Raw genomic sequence first — 20,737 nt, 5'->3', positions numbered from 1 at the left:
CACAGAACTTGAGCAAGGAGTTTTGGAGAGTCTTGAGTCAAGACACAGCACTGGGAGAGAGACTAAGTTGCCTTCCTTGCAAAGATGTTCCCCAAAGCCCCATCTTCTGCTCCTGTACCTTGCTCCTCCTGTTTGTGCATGGAAAGCACATTTCACAGACACACCTCCTTCCTCAGGGGTAAGCAGGGTAGCTCCTGCTTGGCTGTGATTATTTCCCATCAAATGAACTGGTGGCCCCCATCATCCTTGTATACCTGGGCCAAGTATGGGCACATGAAGGTCAAGGACCTGACCTCACCCATATTTAGGCTGAGAGAGTTGGGCTTGTTCATCTTGGAGAACAGAAGGTTCTGGGGGACCCTTATAGCAGCCTTCCAATACCTGAAAAGTGCCTATAAGAAAGCTGGAGAACTGTTCACAAGGGCATGTAGCAGTAGGACAAGGGGTAGAGGTTTTAAACTAGAAAAGGGAGATTTAGGTTTGACATTAGGAAAAAGTTCTTCGATATGAGGGTGGTGGATCACTGGCACAGGTTTCCCAGAGAGGTAGTGGAGGCCCCATCCCTGGAGATATTGAAGGTCAGGCTTGATGGGGCTCTGAGTGACCTGATCTAGTGAAGATGTCCCTGCTTACTGCAGGGGGGTTGGACTAGATGGCCTTTAAAGGTCCCTTGCAATCTGAGACATTCTATGATATCTGGAAGACTGCTGGACTTGGGACCCCCTTGTGTTAGGCACTGAAGAGACAGTGATACAGATTTTTGGGGGGTTTTCTGCAGGTTGCTGTGACCAGTCTCCACAATATCCCCCTTCCCCTGCCCAGGGCTCTTCGCCATATTGCCTAACACTGAACTGCAGAAGGGAAGCTTCAATGTATGGTCCTGCCCAAGAGAGGAGGTGGCACAGTGGAGAGGTGGGGGACACAACCAGCCTACTCTGGAGTCCAACACACACCAAGGCATCTCTAGTGGTGTGCACACCTGTAGCAGTCTCTCCTGCTGCCCAGTGCTGCTAAAATTGCAAAGTTGTGTCTGTTCCACATCACCTTTCAGAGATGTCAGGAAGCCTTCTGGCATCTCTTGATGCTCCAGTCCTTCAAGATCATCCCTCTGGACACTTGAAGTCCCTCTTTCTGCCCAGTAACAGCCAGTGGGATGTTTTTGCTTACATCCCCTGCAAAGGTTCCTTCAAGTGGACACTTCATTCACGCTCCAGCCTGCGGAGACCACAGAGCATTAAATCTGTTTCAGCTGGAGGGTTGAAATGTATAAGAGACACTTGCCATCAGGAGGGGTGGAGCTGTGCCCTGTGGGAGTGATTTCCCCTCACTGAAAGTTTTGCATGTGGTGGAAAGGTGCACTCTCTGTTACCCTAGGATTGGGAGTGTTTTTGTGGTTAGCCTCCTTGCTACTGGGAGACCCTTGTCTCTGAATTGAAAGGGAACAAAGGCTCACAGAGCACCTTGTAATAGCATTTGTATCCTGTTCCAAAAAGGTTTAGAGCCTGGCCTTGTGCTGTTTTCTAGTGGAGGAGAAAAGTGGACAGTTAACTTAGTCTTGCCACAATGCTTTAGATAACACCTCTGTATTTTTTACTGGCACCAGCTCTTGTCTGGGACAAGGATCCCTATAGTACTAGAAGCTCTACAAACCAAAGATAACGTTGGAAATTATAAGGAAGATGCATCATCCTGTCCCCAAGGGCTTACAGCTTAGAGAAAATGAGAGAGAGACAGGGAGGGAGCAAAAGGAGGTGGGGCAGGGGGGCAGTGGTCGCCATGGCAGATGGCTGGTTTAGACCTCTGGCTGCATAACTATCATGAAGTCATTTAGTACTGAGCAAATAATGAAAACAGTTGTTCATGAATATTTTAGTGGAATATTGTCAGAAAGGATGTGTTTCAATCATGAAGAATGTATCAGCCCAGTGGCACAGAGAGATGAAAGAGAAGAGGAGGAGAGGAGAATGATCAAGCTCTGAAATAATTAATTGTCAAACCCCTCCCTGTGTAAATGACTCCTGAAATCTTTTGATGGACAAATGCAACAGAGATATCAGACCAGGGTAGGCTTTGTGCCTTAGTAGCGCAGCCCTCCTTTTGTAGCTCCACTGTTGCAGTGTGGAAGATGTTTAAGCTTCTGCCCAGTATCCCGGCATCACTGCTCATTTGGGAACCACATCTGGACATGGTCTGTTTTCTCCCATATCCTCTTGTGTATAACTGTTGCTGCATGAATGAGATGGGTCGGTTGCTCCTCAACCCCCTGCACCACATGGTTGAAATGGCTCTAAATGAGTTCTGAAGACTTGCTCCTCAGAGAGGACCAGATCTTTTTCACTACTCTTACTCAGGGATCCATGCAGGAGGAAGGTTTTTACAGCAGTGTGCCATCACTTGCACCCTCCCTCTTCCCCCAGCTGGCTGATTTGCTTGGGAAAACCCTGGCTCAAGTAAATTTAAGATAGGTTCCTAGCTTGCCCCAGGCTGTGGCAAAGCCCATTAGCTCAGCCCATGATGCAGGCTGTTTCCCCTGTACACCCACTATGGCAAACTGGGGCAGGCAAAAGGCACTGGCTCTTGCACAGCTGATGGACAGCAGTACTCATGCTGTAGCAGTGTGGGATGCTGATGCCTACCAAGAAAAGTGGAGTCCTGTATTTAAGGGGCAAGAAGGGTTTTCAACTGGCTTTTGCAGGAAAAGCAAAGGCAGGCTTACAGCATTCCTCTGCTGGCCTGTACATGATGGGAGAGTCCTGGACACAAGATCCCCAAACTAAAGGGATTTAGATGTGAAAGGGATTTTCTCTGTAGTGGCTGTCATCCTGTCAGACACCCAGGGTAGCACATTCTGCTCACAGTACTCTAAAGGGAAAGGACTGGAGAGCAAGAAGCAAAGTCCTTTAAAATAAAAGGGACCCCGGTCTGACTCCCGAGGTTTGAATTTCACAAAAGGAGGAGTCCTCTGTTCAACCAGGGCATCCTGCCTGTGCTTTTATCCCTCTTCACAGGACGAGTGTGTCATATGGGCCACATCCTCCTGCAGTGAGCGTGTTTGTGCATTCCCTGCCTCTCCGCAGCGGTCCCGCTCGGCGCAGGATGTGCGGGCAGAGACACACACAGAAATACATCGCCCTCCCGCTGGCAGGGACCTGCCTTCTCTCGCAGCTGCTGTTCAGGCTTGACCTGCCTGCTGCTAGACAAGCCAATTGTCTGGAGAGGGGAGCTTTTGATTTTCGTTAATCGTTACTTTTAGCAGACACAGCGAGGCCGATTCAATCGCACGGGGTGAGGTGTTTGCTCTGCGTGTGCAGCAGAATGAAGGAGAGGGGGAGAGAAGAAGCAGACTTCATGTTCTTGCTCGTACACTGTGGAACAATTTGATGTGAAAAAACTTGGCTGGGTTGTTGGTGACCCCTCAGAGCCATTAAGAAGTATGCTTATTAGCAATCTGTGCTCTCCCTGTTGGACAATCAGGACTTATGTTTGTATGCTAATGGCTTTCCACTGAGGAAGAGCCCGACCCCTGCAGAGCAGTTTGTTAAAGGGAGAAGAGACCTTTGGGATGGCCTTTTCTTTCCACCAGTTATCATCAAAGCAGCAAATAATCTGACTGGGGGCCCCATGAATCACAAATAAAACGGTCCCAGCACGCCAATGTAAGAATTGCTGCAGCTCTGTGCCATCCTGCTCCTTTCTCTTCGTATGGCTATAGGAGGTTCAGGAAGCAAGCCTGCAGTGAGAAAACAATATTATAAGGTGGTTATTGAAGATATTAGTAAGATGCTAGAGGAAAAGAGAGCACCAAAGCTAGAGAATCTCAGGGATACATGTCTCAAACCGGTTTGCTTTCTTAGCTGGCGCGGGAATAGGAGCTGACTCAGGCACAGTCATGGCACATCAGCAGGATGTTCTTGCCATCAAGGAGGTGAAAGCAGCATCTCTGTGCTGCCAGAACTGCAGGGGCCCTTCACTTACTCTTTTGCTTAAAGCACTGCAGGTGTGGGGTCTTACTGGTCTTCCTGTGGCGCCAGCAGACAAACTGGGTTGGGAGTGTCTGTTGTTAGTGCTTGGGCAGATGACTCAATCCTCAGCAGCAGCTTTTCTGGAGAGCTCCCCTGATCCCTCACCAACTTTCTGCCCTACACACTGAGCAGCAGAAGGATGAGCAAAGCCTTTCCAGCACTCTCTGGCTGCTTCTGGGATCCTTCCAGCTGCCCACCCCTGGGAAGGTAGTGCTGCTGCCTGGGTGTCTTCTGTACACCCACGTCGCAGCTCTGGAAAGAGCTCTTTTCCTGCTGAAACACTCAGCATAAGAATACAAAGTACCACACCTCCCACCCTTGCCTGCACCCATTTGAAAGGGTGGAGATAATGTCAACAAAGTGCAAAAGCAGGGTTGCTGTTTGGATAGAAGAAAGAGAGGGTGAACCAGGAGCATAAGAGCAACAAGAGAAGCAGAAATTATAGGAGGTGGAAAGGGAAGAAGTCTACTGGGGAAGAGCAAGGGCTGGGATAAAGCCCTTTGATAAAGTTCCCACACATGGAAGCCATTGAAACACAGGACCTGTAGTTACAGGAGGGAGGACTTTGGTGCACAAGAGATTAGGGACTGGTATCTCCTGGCATGAGAACACTGCAGTGTGTTATTGCTGGAGAACATGGAGTTCTTGTCTTGCAGACACTGAGTCATAGAAAAGATAGAGCAGTCATTTCAGGGTGTTGACAGTTTAATACAAGGTTAGACCTTCCATTTCCATGCCAACAGCAATGGTGACAAATACAAATGAATTGTTTCAGGTCAGCTGATGATCTTTCCCTGTGGTAGAAAAACAGAGATCTTGAGTCCTCCTGTACAGAGTGTGGAGTTGAGTCAAGAGATGAGCATGCCCGCCAGATTCTTCAGCCTGTGCAGAGGTGTTGCTGGCATTAGTATCTGCTGGTGGGTGTCTGGGTAGGTTGCCTGTCTTACAGCACATTTTTTTTTTCTGCCTTATTCAATCTTTCCCCATCCAAGGGCGGTTTTGGGGGCCAGGATGGAGAATATCTTCTTTGTACTGCAGTGAACACACCACCTACCGATTACAGTATCCAGGTCTCTCTCACAATACAAGCAGACTATCCAGGAATAATTTCCTTAGTATCCCCCTTCTAGGTGTTTTCCAGGGCATCAGAGTCAGCTTCAGGTCTGCATCCAGCAGCAGCAGGCACAAAATACCCAGTAGGTCCTGACCATGCCATGCCACCTCAGGAGGGTCACCGAACCACAGGAGTTGGTTCACTTGAGGCCATCCCAGCACCAAACAGCTTCCTCAGAAAGGGCCACGTTTATGAAGCAGCAACGTGTTGATTACTGAAAAGCAATTAAAAATGAATGCATAATGTCTGATACTGGAGTCAAATAAGAATTTATCCACCAAAGTTCTGCTGATTTGATAAGATTGTGTGTTTGTGTGTAGTATGCATTTCAGAAAATAATTGTTGAGAACTTCTGTGTCTCAGACAGTTTTGAAAAAATATTCTGAAAAGCTTGGAGCATCCTATATCAATACATTTTCAAGCAGAACAAAACAAATCCCTTTTTTCAATTGGAAATAAATTTTCCATCTGCAAGGTTTGCTGATGTATATGTGTGTACATATATATATTAAAACCACGAAGAAAATCTCAAAAGCAATGTGAAATATTTCAAAACTGTCTACATAAAGTGCTTAAATTAATGGGGTTTTTTTTATTCTAATAGAACACATTTGTGTTCAACATATTTTTTGACACTGTCCTGCTCTTGATCAGAAAGAAGTGTTACTTTTCATGCTTAGTTCCTTGCCTGTATTTCTGTTTAGTCTTAAATGCAGCTCGAGTTGTTTTAAATTTATTAAAGGATCTCTTCCTTCTTCTTTTCTCCCCCAGAACTTCTCAAACCTTCCTCCCAAGTTCCTATCTTCTGAAATGTCACAGTTGTGTCTTCCATGGGGCTTTAATCAGCATGGGGATTTTTCCCATGTAAATCTAGAATCCATTGTACTAGCAGAGACAGGAGTCAAAAAGTGGAGGAACGAAGAGGAAGAGAAAGAAAATTCATTGCATGTTGCTTTAAAAGAAGTATGTCTGTTAGACAGACAGAAACCCACTGCCTTATTCCCATACTTGTCATCCACTGAGAAGTTTCTGGTAAGAGTGGGAACAGAAGTCTGAGCAGAAATCTTAAGGGACCCAGTAGTTCAGATTCCCTTTTGTATACTTCAATCAAGAATAAACAGACTGGGGTTTTTTTTTTTTTAATCAAAATGCAGTGACTTTAGCTCTTACATTAAATAGATGAATTTTTTATGTCAGCAAAACAAACAATCTTTTCTTAAATGAATACAGGAATAGCATATTAACATAATGGATTAACTCAGAGCATCGCCCTGCATTATCACCCAATTCTGATTCAGTCCAGGGGTCCATCCAGCCCAACAGCCTTTCTTTGGCGGTGCTGTAGGCAGATGGGAAGGGAGAGTTTTAAGGACAGAGCAGGAATATACTGCTGTAATACTTTCTTGATGTGATTATATCCAGGGTATGTGCATTGGTGAAATTTTAATGATGAATTAAGAAATTCCCCTCTGAGACAGTCCCTGGAAAGAAAACACTTTGCTGTTGAGTTCAATAGGGAAAAAAAAAATTACAGCTTTACATCACAAGTGTCAGAGGTAGCAGGATATGGAAATGACAGTGTCCTTTTGGGTCTTCTTCAGCATTTTTCAGGGAAGCAAGCATTAAAAAAAAAATCATCATTGTAATCCGAAGAGAAAGATAACACATCAGGTTTTTAAATCAAAGCAAGACACCTCAGTGTCTGCCAGAAAGAGTTAATTTTGCCCAGGGCTGTTTATATCTCTGGCACTGCTCACAGGGGATCCCAGAGCTTTGAGACACCTGAAACAAGACTTTCATGACACCCCAATGGGTTTGCTACTGTCATCTGGGCTTGGAGCCAAAGCCAGGAGCCAGGAAAGTGCTGACTGCAAGAGCAGTGAGATGCTGCTACTGTTGGGAAAGGGTGGTGGGTAGAAAGAGACAGTTCTGCAGTTTGGGTCCTGTTTTTTTCGCCCTGGGCTCTGTAGGGCCACAGCTGGCACCTCCTGCTCCCCTTGGGAAAGCAGACCTGCCGCAGCTTGCAGGGATCGAATTTACGGCTCGCTGCTGTCCAGCTGCTGTCCAGCTCTGTGGTCTGTGGGGGCATTCCTGCTGCAGTCAGGAGCAAGTCAAGGCTTGGCATTTCCTTGCTGGCACCACAGACACATAACCCATGCACAAGAGACATCTTCAGCTTGTTTTGGGGTTTTTTTTGGTGGCCTTTGTAATTGTCTGTCCATCTGTCCATCAGCCTTCACTGACAACTTTTCAATCCATTGGCCAGTTCTGCACATGAAGTAAGCAGAGCAGTAGGGCTCCTCTAGATGATGAAGTCTGTTCATTGTCCAGATAAGCAGAAGGCTCAGCCCATCCCATTCCTCACCTTGGACCACTCTTCCCCACCATCCAAGCTGCTGGTCAGATCTGAAAGTGTGTGTATGTGTGTGTGTGTGTGTGTGTTCCTTCAGTGTTTCCCAGTGTGTGTGGGTTCTTTCAGGGTTTCCCACTGCCCCACATGCTCTGGGAGTGTAAACTGGTTTACCTCTTAAAGCAATACAATTAAACCAGCAGATACTCTTTGTAGACACTGTCTGAAGCCTTTGTGATTTAATTAGATTTATTTATGATACTAAAATCAAATAAAATGAGTGCCATCAGTATACCTTTTAGGAACCAGGATTTGCTGCAGCTTCTGCCTTCCATTGCAGGATTATCCCACTTCTCCCTCCCTGCCTCAGTTTCCCTGTTTTTACATTAAGGTGTTTTGGCTGATTTAAAAACCTGAATGAAACCTGGGCATTATACTTTAATTTAAATTAAGACCAGGGACTAGGGTGAAGAATGAAGAGTTTGGTTAATGCCAGCAAGTGATGCAGGCACCATGCAGCAGTATGCTGTCTCTCTCCTTATCTTGAGCAACTCCCCAGCAACAAGCAGGGCTACATTTCTGAATATCCTTGACATCGAGCATCACCATCTGTCTGTTGAGATACAAATCCTCAGCCAGCAGAGGTCACAGCAGCCCTACTGAGCTGACCCTGTTGGGCATTTGGTCTGAAGGAGGGTCTGAAAGAGCATTAAGGTTTAAAACAAGAGAATAAAGAACTGTTAAAAAAATACAGTTCTGGGATTTCCCTCCCCCTCCCAATACTGGGTTTCTCATTGGCTTTGAAAAAGTGAAAGGAATGGAAAAGGGAGAAAGGGTCTTGTTGGATGAAAGAGGTAGTCTTCATCATTTGATCTCTGGTGACACTCAGGACATGTCTCAAGTACCCTGTTAATGAAGAGCAGAGTCCATTCAAGGTAAACATGTTCCTTGAAGGAAGAGGAGTAAGTGACCTCACATTTACTGTTGGATGCTGCAGAGTCCACACTACCTCATAACTTCCTAGCTTTCTACAGAACTTCCTGCCGTACTAATTAACATATCAGATGACAAAATGTTCCTCAGAAGTAGCTTGGGTTGTGTCTTCTGCCTAGAAAGTTGCCATCACAGCATCAGTGGGGATCAGAGGAACTGGAGAGTTTGCAGGACAGTCTGACAAATGGTAGCCCCAGAAGCAATCCTAGGAAGACACTCCCATATAACTGATGTGGTACTCCCCCCATGTGGTGGGAAACCAACCTGGGAAATAGAAAAACATGTCCTATGGAAACCAGGCTCTGCCGACAACAGATCAGAAGGAGCTGCTCTCCATGTCCTCAGCATGTGAAACAGGGTAGATAAAGAAGAGTGTGTCACAGATTAAATGTGGAGAAATCATGGCCGATTGTGACACAAAGCTGAGGAAGCTCCTGATATCAGCAAACGAGAGTGAATCGTACCTCAGGAGTTCTTAACCTTACCTCAGAAAGTCATTTATCACCTTTTAGATAGGAGATTGTATAATTCCCTTAAAACCCAGAAATTTAGCTTCAGCTCGAATAGGGACACCTACAGGCAAGAGCGAGTTTGGAACCGGAGGAACTCATTCTCTGATCAAATCTCTTCCTGTCAGGAGAAGAAACCACCCCAGAGACGCTTTCAAAACTGCAGTATCTCTGACACTCTCTCCCCATTCTTGCCCTCTCCCAAATGTGACTCGGTGCCCAAGGGAGAAACCCCCATCACATCCCTGTCCCATCACCCCTTTCTTGTCTGTTTCCAGGATGGGGGGTGGGGGTCTGGGGCTGAGATCCTTCCTGGCAGCACCAGACAGCATCTTCTGCCTTTTCCTTTGCTGTGTTGGCAGGAAGAGAGACAAGGGCCGCTACAATGAATGTAGAGTACCCAGCAACACAGTCTTCCTCCCATCACTAACGAGGAACAGGCCCAGGGGCAGATAGGAAAAATTAGAGCAAAACAAAGACAGGTCACCACAAATGGCTCAGAGCTGGTGCCTCACACTGTCCCTCTCACTTAGCACTGTGGATGTTTTGAATTTGGCCTGTTCATCTGTCCCAAGGCATATCAAATTAGGCCAAAATGATGAGCCTACAGCTTGTAGCTGGGGACTGATGCCATCACTCCACATGAGACACATACGCATATGGCTTATGTGTGGGATCATAGGGCCATCCTCGTGGACAGAAAAGGTCCCAAAAGTAAGGTCTGAGATATACAACTACCCAGGCTGGGACCGTACAAGGAACATTGATACAGATGGAGTTGGAGAGTCATGGGGCTGTAGGGTTGGATGTGGACAGATGGAATACACTCTGTACACCAACCTTGTAAAGCAACACAGAGGTAGAAAGATATGAATGCAGCTTTTTCCCAATTCAGGAAGCTGGTCCTTCAGTGAACTCCTAACAAAGCCATCACAGGGCTTTAAAAGCCCTGCTTTTGCTTGTGAAACAAGTGAGAAACGTCTCCTGGCGTGCTTGTGTGTAAGGAAACTGACACTTGAATAACCTTGCACAACTTTGTCAAGTCTTCACAGAATCACAGAATCACAGAATGGCTCAGGTTGCACATGATCTCTGAGGGTTCATCTAGATCATCTTCCCTGCTCAAACAGGGACAGGTAGAAGAGGTTGTTCAGTTCAGTGTTTGGTGGGGTTTTGAATGTGTCAGAGAATTGAGACTCCGCAGCCTCTTGGTGACCTCTGGTGCTGACACACACCAGATTCAATATCAGGAGGCTCTGACAGTCAGGAAATGCAGACTCATCTGTGTCACTGTCCAACTGTTCCCAATCCAGATCCTAAGGCAGGGGCAGGGGGATCACAGGCAAAAAGTACCTTGAGATGTCCCCTGAGCTGAGGGCACCTTTTCACCACTCACAAAATGAAATCTGAAAACTAGGAATCACTTCCAGATTTCCCTTCCTGAGAGAAACTCAGATTTTTAACTCTCTATCTTCAAATAAAGAAGAAACAGACATCTAAGTGAGAAAGGAGCATGTTGAGACTGAATTAGTCGCTAATATTTAGTTGATAGACTTAAATGGTAGCTAGGTAGCTGCACCCAACCTCCAGGCAGATCATGCATATGCCTGTGTGTGTGGACACAAACCCATGTCAGCTGTGTGTAAGTCTGTGTGGGCAAGTTGTGTGTGTGTGTGTGTGTGTGTGTGTGTGTGTGTGTAAAAACCAGGCTTCACCACATGTCACCTTTCCCAATTTTTCTTCTCTTTCCTCACTAAATTGCAACATCTGCTTAAGGGCTGGAAGGAAAGTGGAGGAGGGAAATCATCTTCTTTACCATAAACATCCAAATTCCTGTGTATGCCAGGAAAACAGAATTGCCCTCGTACCGCAGGCTGAGGTCTCATTCTCTCAAGTGCAATCAGATGAACTGCTGTTGCTGTGGAGCTCGTCTAAAAACATTCTGCTCATTCAGGCCTTTCATGCCTGCTGTTCTCATTATTATGCTCTTGTTTATTCCAAGTGCTGAAATCTCACTCGGACATTTATAGTTTTATCTGCATTTGAATACACAATCAAACACCACAGGCAGCACCAACCAGGGACTAAATCATGTCCTTACCAACGTCATGTTTTCAATTTCCAGCAGAAAACATTGATACCAGAATGACGGCTCAAACCCAGATGTTACGAAAGTTGATCATGCAGAAGATATAAATTCATGCTGGTCTCCATTTACACTCTCTTCTCCCCATTCACACTCTCTTCTCATGAGTCTTTCATGGGTTTCCAGGAATAAATATTACTCCTTTCACCAACGCAGCATCATTTCATTTGGTGGCAGTAGCAATCCCTTTACTCAGGCCACTTCACCACGCCAGAGCTTGTGGGATTTTGGTCAGGCTGGAAGTTCCTATAATGGTGCCTAGGGAGCAGCAGAAATGGTGGAAACCTCCAGAAGAGCTCTTTGGTACCTGAAAGGCAAGTTGTCACAGGCTGAAGTTTTCTATTATACTGGGGACATAATGGAATTTTCAAAAGCCTGACAGCAAAGAACCATTTGTCATTTATTTAGATCACATTTTCTGCCTGTGGAGCTGTTTGATGGGACTCCATCGTCTCTTTGACACTCTCCTCAGGACTGAAAGCTCTTCTGCCACATCCCAACCCTTGGGCTGGGTGTCTGCCAGGCCTGTGCTCTCCCCTGCTGACTGGCACCTCCTGCTGTTATTCATGGTCCATAGGGAAATCCTGACTTCACCCTTTTTTTCCATCTGTATCTTTAGCAAAGACTCTGGAGTCTTTTCCTCGCCATCACTGAAAATAAGTGGTGTTAGCCTGAAGGTGGAAGATACTGCCCATAACTTTGAGACCAGAAGAAGTACAAGTTGGGCTAGTTAAAAACAGTGGCCAGAGCTTTGCCTAGAGGAAGGGCAGACAGGGGAGCAGAAGCGTTTTCTGTATGAGTTACTCCTCATTCTGTGGCTTTTTTGCATGCCACTTGAAGCAGTAACACTCAGGATCTGTCCAGTGGCTGAATGGAGGCCATGCATCATATTTTCATCCATTAAGTGAAAGGAAATCCTCCTGTCACCTGACCAAAGGGGTCAGGATACCCTCTTCTCCTCCTACATGGAACCATTCCTGCTCTCCAGCCTCAGCGAGATGAGGCGAGATTAATAATTGTGATCAATGTGTTTCTTGTTTCCACATACAGAGTACCAGAAGGTATTTTGTGAGTATGATATATGAGTCACTGTGGGATGCAGCAGAATTTTTTGGCCTTGCAGCTGTGGAGGTGCAGTATTCATCTTCTCTTGGCCTATAAAACATACAGCCCAGAGACATGATGAATATGTTTTGCTGAAGCTCAAGTGGAAACTCCAGGGAAGTTCCTTGAAGGTGTTTCTAAACAACAGGACATTAATTTTGTTAGTTAAACGAAGATAAACCTCCTTGCCCCTTCTTCCCCCCCCCTACCTCACTTTCCTGGCTTGCTTCCAAAGCATCTAGAAGACAGGATTGATTGGGGACTTGCTCGCATCCAGCCTTGATCACAACCTGTGCCAGCACCTGGCAAGTCAGTAGTCACATATAGGCATCCAGAGGATGCAGACCAAGGGAAAACCAAAAGACAGGAGTAGTCCAGCAATGCAAACCCTTCGCAAGAAGGGCTGTGCAGTGAGGGAACTTGCCTGGTGCTATGTGATAAATTATCCCCTGCTCATAATTCACCCCATGTCTTGCACTTGTCCCCTGGTCTGTTTATCAAACCTGTTGGTCCTGCTGCTGCCCAAAGACTGTATTAAATTGGTTCATCAATCATCTGGCTGCCAGCCACAGTCTTGCCAGGGAAAGGAAGAAACGAATGGATAGAAGTACCGTAAAACTCCACAGATAATATAATTCTGATTAGGAAATGTGCTTGCTTCTGCAGCCACTTTTCAGCCCATTAGAATAGTTGTTTGTATTCCTTACTACTTAAATTAAGGCACTTAGCTTGAAGAGGCTGTAGTGAATCAAGCCATTTGTTAGTAGGGTATTTGCATCTTCATTCTTGCACCAGTCCTGGCTGCATTACCCTCAGAGTCAAGTGTGACCGACCGAATAATACCAGCTGTGTATTCAGAGGGGTAATATTCATAGCTGGAGCTTTGCTTTTCAAAGGAAAGAAGTAACAAAAAGCAAATGGTGCTTTAATGAGGCCAGAGCTGAGTCTGCCAAGAGGAGCTCATGAAAATCCCTTTCCAGGCTGGGTATGAATGGCTGGACTAGCAGTGCCTTTGCACCATTTGGCATGTCAGCCCCGGGGGCTTGGCGAGGGCCCTGGGTGGTGCACGTCAACCCATCCCCACCACTGAGTGAGCAGAAATGCCTGGATGAATGCAGGGCTCTGTCATTTCAGACCAGGCTTCTGACCAGCCTGGGGCACCTATGGGGTACACAGAGCATGTCCACCACAGGCACTGTGAGCATCCAGGATGGGGCAGTGGAGACAGAACCAGTCTTAACAACCTGCCTTACACTAGTTTGCAGACTAGAAAAATGTAACCTCATTTTTAACCAATATTTGCTGTGTTATTTTCCCTGATATATTTATTTGCATTTTTTTTATAAGCTTTTTTTTTCTGAGCGATTTTAACCACAGTGGCACTGTGAAAACATTTATCATTTGACCCAAAAACACATGTTGGAAAGGAAAGCTGAGTCTGTTTCGATGCTTGAAGTCCCAGTGCTGTTTTGGCTCACTACATCTGCTTCTCTGTCTATGGTGTTTGATCATGGGCATAGGTGGCCAGTCCTGAGTAGAGGACTGGACTTATCTGAACAGGTAAGTTTTATCTTTCACCTAGCAGTATTCGAGATGGAGACACTGTGAAGACAAGAGAGCAGCCTGACCACTGTCTGCACTTAGATGTCTTGGTTTCTTTTTCCTTTTAATGACCATTGCTTGCAGCTTTTCTACCACATCAAGGAAAAGCTGGTGAGACTGAGTCTGACTTGTCTCTCTGATCTACACATGACCTTTCTTGTCCCCATTTCCCACATGGAGTTTGCTAGAGCACAGGCAACCCTGGTGTAGAAGTCCCAAAACAGTGTCCTTTCTCTGTGTCAGGCATCAAATGCACTGGGTCATAAACTGTTGGCTGGGTACCAAAACCAAGGGACTTCTCAAAGTGCTCAGAGATACCGAAGATCTGATCCCTGCTTAAAAAGAAAAGCAAGAAAAACTGCTTATTAGTTACCATATGCTAACCTATTAAAATTGGCCTCAGTTGCATTTTGTGTAGTAACTGTTTTCCAAATCTGCTTAGCTTAAACCTGCAGAAATGCTGCAATTTGTGTATAGTGACACTGAGAAGTAATGGGATGCTTTTGCTAATTAGGGAACAGCCACAAAGAGTTTTCTTAGTGATAAGCATATCCTTTCAGACTAGTCTTACACTGATGGAGGGTGGTTTATGTGTTGATGATTTCTGAATGGAGTGAAGGAGGAATATAACGTTCACTCAGTGTTCAGAATTTGATTTTTCTAAGTTACAGAATATGCATTAGGTTAAAATTAAGACCCCAAACAGCTGGATTAGGTAATTTGTTGGAAACTAGAACTTCTGTGAAAGCACAAGTCTGTTCCCTGAGCAAATTCAATTGTAATGACAGGAGCTGCAAAATTCAGCAAGGCTATGGCAGCATGTGACTAACACAAGACATCTGGTGTTGGTTGGGCTGGACATTTTAACGAGAAACTGGATTTTCACCATAGGTCCAATCCTTTCACAAAGGTCAGGGCTGTCCTCAAAAAGCTCATCAAGAAAAAAGGCTGCTCTTTGTGAGCAAGTTTGTTGCTACATTGAAGATCCTATCAGAGAAAAGGCTATTAGTGCTTGACAAACCAGCTTTTTGAATTCCTTTGGGTTGCTTAACACATCATTTTGGGTAGATCCAACCTCTCCTACTGAATCCAGTCAAGACATACTGTCAAGTTTTCAGATTATTTGACATTTTGGTTAATGGTTTCTTTTCCCTTTGAGTTTCCATCTATTTTCAAGTGAAAAAATACTGGTTTGAGACTGTACAAAGTTTTATTTCATAGAGGTCAACTGAAAAGGTTGCAGAATTTCCCATAACACAGCACCACATTTCAGAACTGTCAAATTGAAATGTTCCCACATTTTCAGACTTCCCTTCATTTTGGGGGTCGAAACTGTTTACTTCACTTTATCCAAAGGCTCAAAACGCTTCAGTGCTGTGCATTTACCTTTGCCTGACAAATCCAGCCTAACTTCTGCAAATAGGAGCCGCTCTGTTCAAGCCTTTCATTAGTGCTGTGGTGGGTAGCAGATGCCTGAAGAAAATCTTTTGAGGAGAGCCCAACGACCAGCTCTTTCTAAAGCTTTCTCTGCTTTCCTTGCCAAGACTTTATAGCAACCCTAAGGAATATTTCCATGATCCCCAAAGCGCCTGGTATTTTTCTGGAAAGGGCTCGAGTGTTTGGATATCCCAGACAAGAAGCTCACAAAATCCCTGGTCACCATGCTGAGGGGCCTGGACAGACATTCTTTGCAAAGCAAGTAGGATGGCTTCCCCATCTAAACTCAAGGACATGAACCTAATGAGGTTCAACACTGCCAAGTGTAAGGTGTTGCACTTGGGCCGGAGGAATCCCAGACGTATTTACAGACTGGGAGAAGAGCTCCTTGAGAGTGGCCCTGCTGAGAAGGACCTGGGGGTTCTGGTGGATGAGAAAGTTAACATGAGCCAGCAGTGTGCTCCAGCAGCTTGGAAGGCCAATGGTATCCTGGGCTCCATAGAAGAGGGGTGGCCAGCAGGGACAGGGAGGTGATTGTCCCTCTCTACTCTGCCCTCATGAGGCCCCATCTGGAGTACTGTGTCCAGATCTGGGGTCCCCAATACAAGAAAGATGTGGAAGTGTTGGAGAGGGCTCAGAGGAGGCCACGAAGATGGTCGGAGGGCTGGAGCACCTCCCCTTTGAAGAGAGGCTGAGGGAGCTGGGCTCTTTCAGCCTAGAGAAGAGAAGGCTGTGGGGAGACCTCACTGCAGCCTTCCAGTCCCTGAAGGGAGCAGAGAAACAGGAGGGGAATCAACTTTTTAAAAGGGCAGACAATGGCAGGACAAGGGGGAATGGATTAAAGGTGAAGGAAGGAAGATTTAGATTAGATATTAGGGGGATGCTTTTTATAGAGAGAGTGGTGAGGTGCTGGAACAGGCTGCCCAGAGAGGTGGTGGATGCCCCATCGCTGGAAGTGTTCAAGGCCAGGTTGGATGGGGCCCTGGGCAATCTTGTGTAGATCCAGGCCTGGAGGTTGGTGTCCCTGCCTGTGGCAGGTGGTAGGAACTCTATGATCTTTGGGGTCCCTTCCAACCTAGACTGTTCTATGATTCTGTGACACTAGGTGTAAACCTGGGAGTTGTTTATATGTTGCTGGTTTTGAAATGATCACTTTCCCCTGCCTGCAGCCTATCCTCTCTCTCTTTTAATATGTATTGTATGACATGGTTTCTGCCTGAAACATTTATAAGGCATTATGCTTAAAAATTTAGGTTGATGAATGAGAAGAGACGGTTCTCCTAATAAAGTCATTGACAGAAAGGCCAGAAGCCCTCTTTTCAGCATGGAAGCTTGTCATTTGGCTGCTGTAAATTGCTCTGAGTAGCACAATAGTGAAAAGATGACAAAAATAGAGCAGTAGATGACTCTGAAGCAGAAAGTGTCCCAGCAAATGGAGCATTTGTGGAGAAATACAATTAAAGCATTATGAATTCCTCAATCATTGTAACAAGGGAACAAAGGCTGTCTCAGTGCTTGTGGAGCTTATATGCATCTACAAGATGTGTCTTGTAGGTAACAGATCTGTTAGCAGCTGCCAGGTGAGCCTGCTGATACCACACCATGGCCTTTAAAAATAACTCTCTCATCACACTGCAGGACTAAGAGCCACTGAAAAGGCATTAGGTGCTCTTGTCAATGGGCAGATCAGTCCTATACAACTTTAGCTTTCCTTTACCTGTTTTGAACAGGGATTTTGCTTTGTCTTGGCTCCTGGTCTTAAAGGTGCCTGTAAATTGTGTTGGAAGAACTGATGCTTGAACACTTCTCAAACTCCAGATGTAGCTTGCTGCAGTGGCCATCCTGCTGATGCCAGTGTGACTGTGGGATCATCACAGGAGACAGTGCCCACACAGCTGCAATTCTGCTTTCTGTGTTCATTATTGAAAGCTCTGCTAATGAGCTGTAACTCAAGCCTAAATGCCATGCATATAGCTTTGGGAACTCCATCCAATCAGGTTGAATTCAAGGAACCTGCCAGGGTACGCAAAACTATCTAGAAGATGTGATACAATTACCAAAGCTTTGGATTAGTCTTCTGAGCTACTGGGAACCACAGCAAGGGATGCAAAAAGCCACTTTAATGAAATCAGAATGGAAACTCCTCCTCTAGCTGACACATCCAGCTGAATGCCTTGCCCCCAAGAAAGAAGGCCACGGTTCCCACACTAATAGCCACAGTAAGCATGTGTGTCATCCTTCTGATAATGAAGGGAACTGCCCTGCTCATATGCATAACTGTTGATCTGAATCAAGGCTGAAAGGGTGTCTGCTGACTCTGTTTTTACAGGTGTTTGTCTTGCACTAAAGCTCAGGCTTGAGGCAGATGCAAGGTAGCAAGTGGTGTCTGGCATCTCTGTGGTGATGAAATTAGGCCAGTTGTTCCACCTAGTTATTAGTCTCAAAAGCACTACACTTGAAGGATAAATTGACCTCAACTTCTCCTTGTCCAGGTAAGAACAGACTGAACATTTCACCTGACCTGGAAGAATGTTTTTGTGCAAGGAACATATTTAAAGGTCTTTTCCCCTGTTAGCTTTCCCAGTCAGGGTGGAATCCAGCCTCCTTACAGCCACTTCTCAGAAGCTGGATTGTAGCTATGTCTGGAGGGGATGTGGCAGATCCTTGGCTCACAGCCCATCTGTCCACATTCTCAGGGGAGGCTGAGCCACCTCACAAGATCATCATGATGCATAGTATTAAATCCTAGGATACATTAAAGCTCTAAGACAATTAAAAGTACCACTTGAGATGCCATTGGTTTCATCATCATCCTAATTGTGCAAAGAAACTCAGTTGACTAAAAAAGTATTTGATTTCCAACCAGTTTACTGTCTTATCCCAGAATCATGTTTCATCCAAGAAATGAGTGTCACATCTTCATTTCCAGATGAAATAAATAAAATTATTGCATTGTTGTTGTATATCTTGCAGACAAACAAAGCAGTAGCCAAGGGGGACTTCCACCATGCAAGCTCCAGCTCCCGGCGAGCACTCTTCCTGGCTGTCCTGTCCATCACAATTGGAACTGGCATCTACGTTGGGGTGGCTGTGGCTCTTATTGCCTATCTGTCCAAGAACAATCACTTATGAGCCTCAGGAAAGGGGGAGAACCAGCCACCCAGCACCTGCACTGCAGAAATCCCCAGCAGATCAGACTGCATGATTTTCCAGAAAGATCAAGAGACAAACAAACACCTTCTGGGGAAAAGGTACCGGATAAGAGGGGCTTGTGCATTACTGGGGTGGGATACTGGCTGGGAGGGGATAGTTCCATCATTTGTGATGCACAAGTCTTGCTTCTCTTCATGAACCCCTGTACAAGAAAGAAAGACGGAAAGAAAGAAAGAGCAAAAGAAAGAACAAAAAAGAAAAGAGAGGAAAACCAAACCAACCAAAAAAAAAAAAAACCTGGAAGGCAGCTGGGGGAGGTGTGGAGGGTGTTTTGCCTTTGCCTTCTTTGCAATATGGTGTTTACAAGAAGCTGGCAAACTGAGCTGTTCTCTTAATACCTTCTTGGTCACCTGAACTTTGCAGCCAGCATGAGCTTGTGCTTAGTCTGCTTGTTAAGCACGGCACTGAGATCTGGGAAAGCATGGACAGTGGCTGGTTCTCTGAAAGAGCAATATAACAACAGGAGGAAGAATATGTTTTCTTTGTTTTGTTTTGGTTTTTTTTTTTTGAATGCAGGACTCATTTGCCTAAGTGAAGCAGAGACCTCAGCATAGAATCGTATTGCCTACTCTTCCCGTGTGGGTAGGTTTCCATGGAAGGAGAAAAGGAAATAAAAAAAAAAATATTTTTCTTTCCTAATCTTTGTTTTTGGGTTAAGATGTGACCCACAGGCCCACCCGATGCAGAACAGCTGAGGTTACTGCATGACTTGGCTCCGCAGACTGAGTGTGAGGTCGAAGTAGCACGGGACCCGTTGTACAATGAATTCCTCCATCCAGTTCCATCGTGGTAACGGCACATTCCTGTGGCACGTGGCTTGTCTGGGTTGCCCCACCTTACCGTGGAGGTGTGCCTAGCAGTCAGTGCAAGAAACCTGGCAGGGGGGAAATGCAAACTGAAATGCTAATCAATTTTAAAGTAAAAATCATGGTAAAGCATGGGAATTAACCAGGGGAAGGAATGCTTCATACATTTCTGGGGTACTGCTCATACACAGAGCGGTGAAGGAGACCACTCAGATTACAAGCTCACAGCTCATCCGTGGACCAGGGACACAGCACAGCCATGAAGAGAAAAGCATGTCCCTCGAGAAGTAGTGCAATGGTACGTTGTAAGGGAATTGAGCATTGTCCTTACTTCACTGACTGAAGCGATACATTTAATTTCTTCTTTACTCCTTCCCCACAGGCACCCTTTTCTTTTGTCTTACAGATGTATCATTTCATTTCACCAATGGTGTATCAGGATAGATATATATGTATCTACATATATATAGAGAGAGAAAAACTGACCAAAACAATAAGCATTTTATTATTCAGTACCTTGTGTTTTACAAACATAGTTTCTTTACCCAAAAATGTTACCTAAAATCTTTTTTTCAAACATTATATTGTGTGTCAGCTTTGCTCTGGGACAATTTTTTCCTTCTGCTTTTTGGGTTGGCTTTATTTTGGTTTGAACTTGATTTTTTATTTTTATTATTATTATTATTATTTTAGGGGGGGAGGAGGACAAACACATCCAAAACTATTTTTCTGCTAGTTATACAGTTTATTAAAAGACATGGTATACAGCTGCTGTTGGTCCGTGTGACACTTTCTTTGGATGGATGTGAAGTGTTAGACTGAGCAAAAATTACCTCAGTCCCCTGAGTTCAGCTACCGAGAGAAGAACCTGTATGGACCATCCCATACTGTACCTGACCCAAAAGCCTATTGCTCTCACTGACTATTTTTATTTTGCACGGATTTTTTGGGCTTCAAACCAGGTCTGGAGGCTAGCAATGTACTTGTAGTCATCTTCATCTGTTCTCAAGCACTGCTAAAGCTGAGGGCCCAGTCAGTGAATGTCTTTGGCCAGGTTAATTTACCTATTAAGGTAAATTAAATTCTGTGGGTTTTCCCTTCAGCTGTTTTTTTCTATCAGCTGCTGTGGAGACACCTTCCCTTTGGAGGAACGCAGTAGTGAGCAGGCAAGTTAGAATCCACACTCTGTATTTGCCCAGTGGGCAGCGTCTGGGTTTGGGTGGGAGAGGGCCAAGGGCACAATTTGCTGCCTCCTTGTTCTTCCAGGAGGATGCACAGGGTTTCCAACTACAGTGCTTACAGCAAGTTCTTCAAAGCAGTGTCATGCCTTTGAAAAAAAAGCTGGTGTGTGTGTGTGTGTTGCAGGCCTCGTCTCACTTCCCAGTGGAAGTCATTTCAAACTATTCTTCCCATTCAGGAAGGATGTGAGGTTTCTTTCTTG

At 45.3% G+C, this 20,737-nt stretch overlaps 1 protein-coding gene across 1 annotated transcript in view; it reads left to right on the top strand.

Annotated features, from left to right (window-relative positions):
• The window catches only part of SYNDIG1 (synapse differentiation inducing 1), a gene marked incomplete at both ends in the record, with an annotated part of 64,312 nt that extends 45,903 nt beyond the window's left edge, over positions 1-18,409 (top strand). The window contains one exon of the mRNA XM_084261031.1: positions 18,251-18,409. Coding sequence (XP_084117157.1) covers positions 18,251-18,409 — 159 coding nt within the window. The remainder of the gene's footprint in view (positions 1-18,250) is intronic.
• Between the last annotated feature and the right edge of the window lie 2,328 nt (positions 18,410-20,737).

The sequence above is a fragment of the Gallinula chloropus genome (genome assembly GCF_964237585.1).
Source record: "Gallinula chloropus genome assembly, chromosome: 3".
Classification (NCBI taxonomy): domain Eukaryota; kingdom Metazoa; phylum Chordata; class Aves; order Gruiformes; family Rallidae; genus Gallinula; species Gallinula chloropus.
Note: the sequence above shows the minus strand (reverse complement) of the source record. Positions and strands in the feature narration are given on the sequence as shown.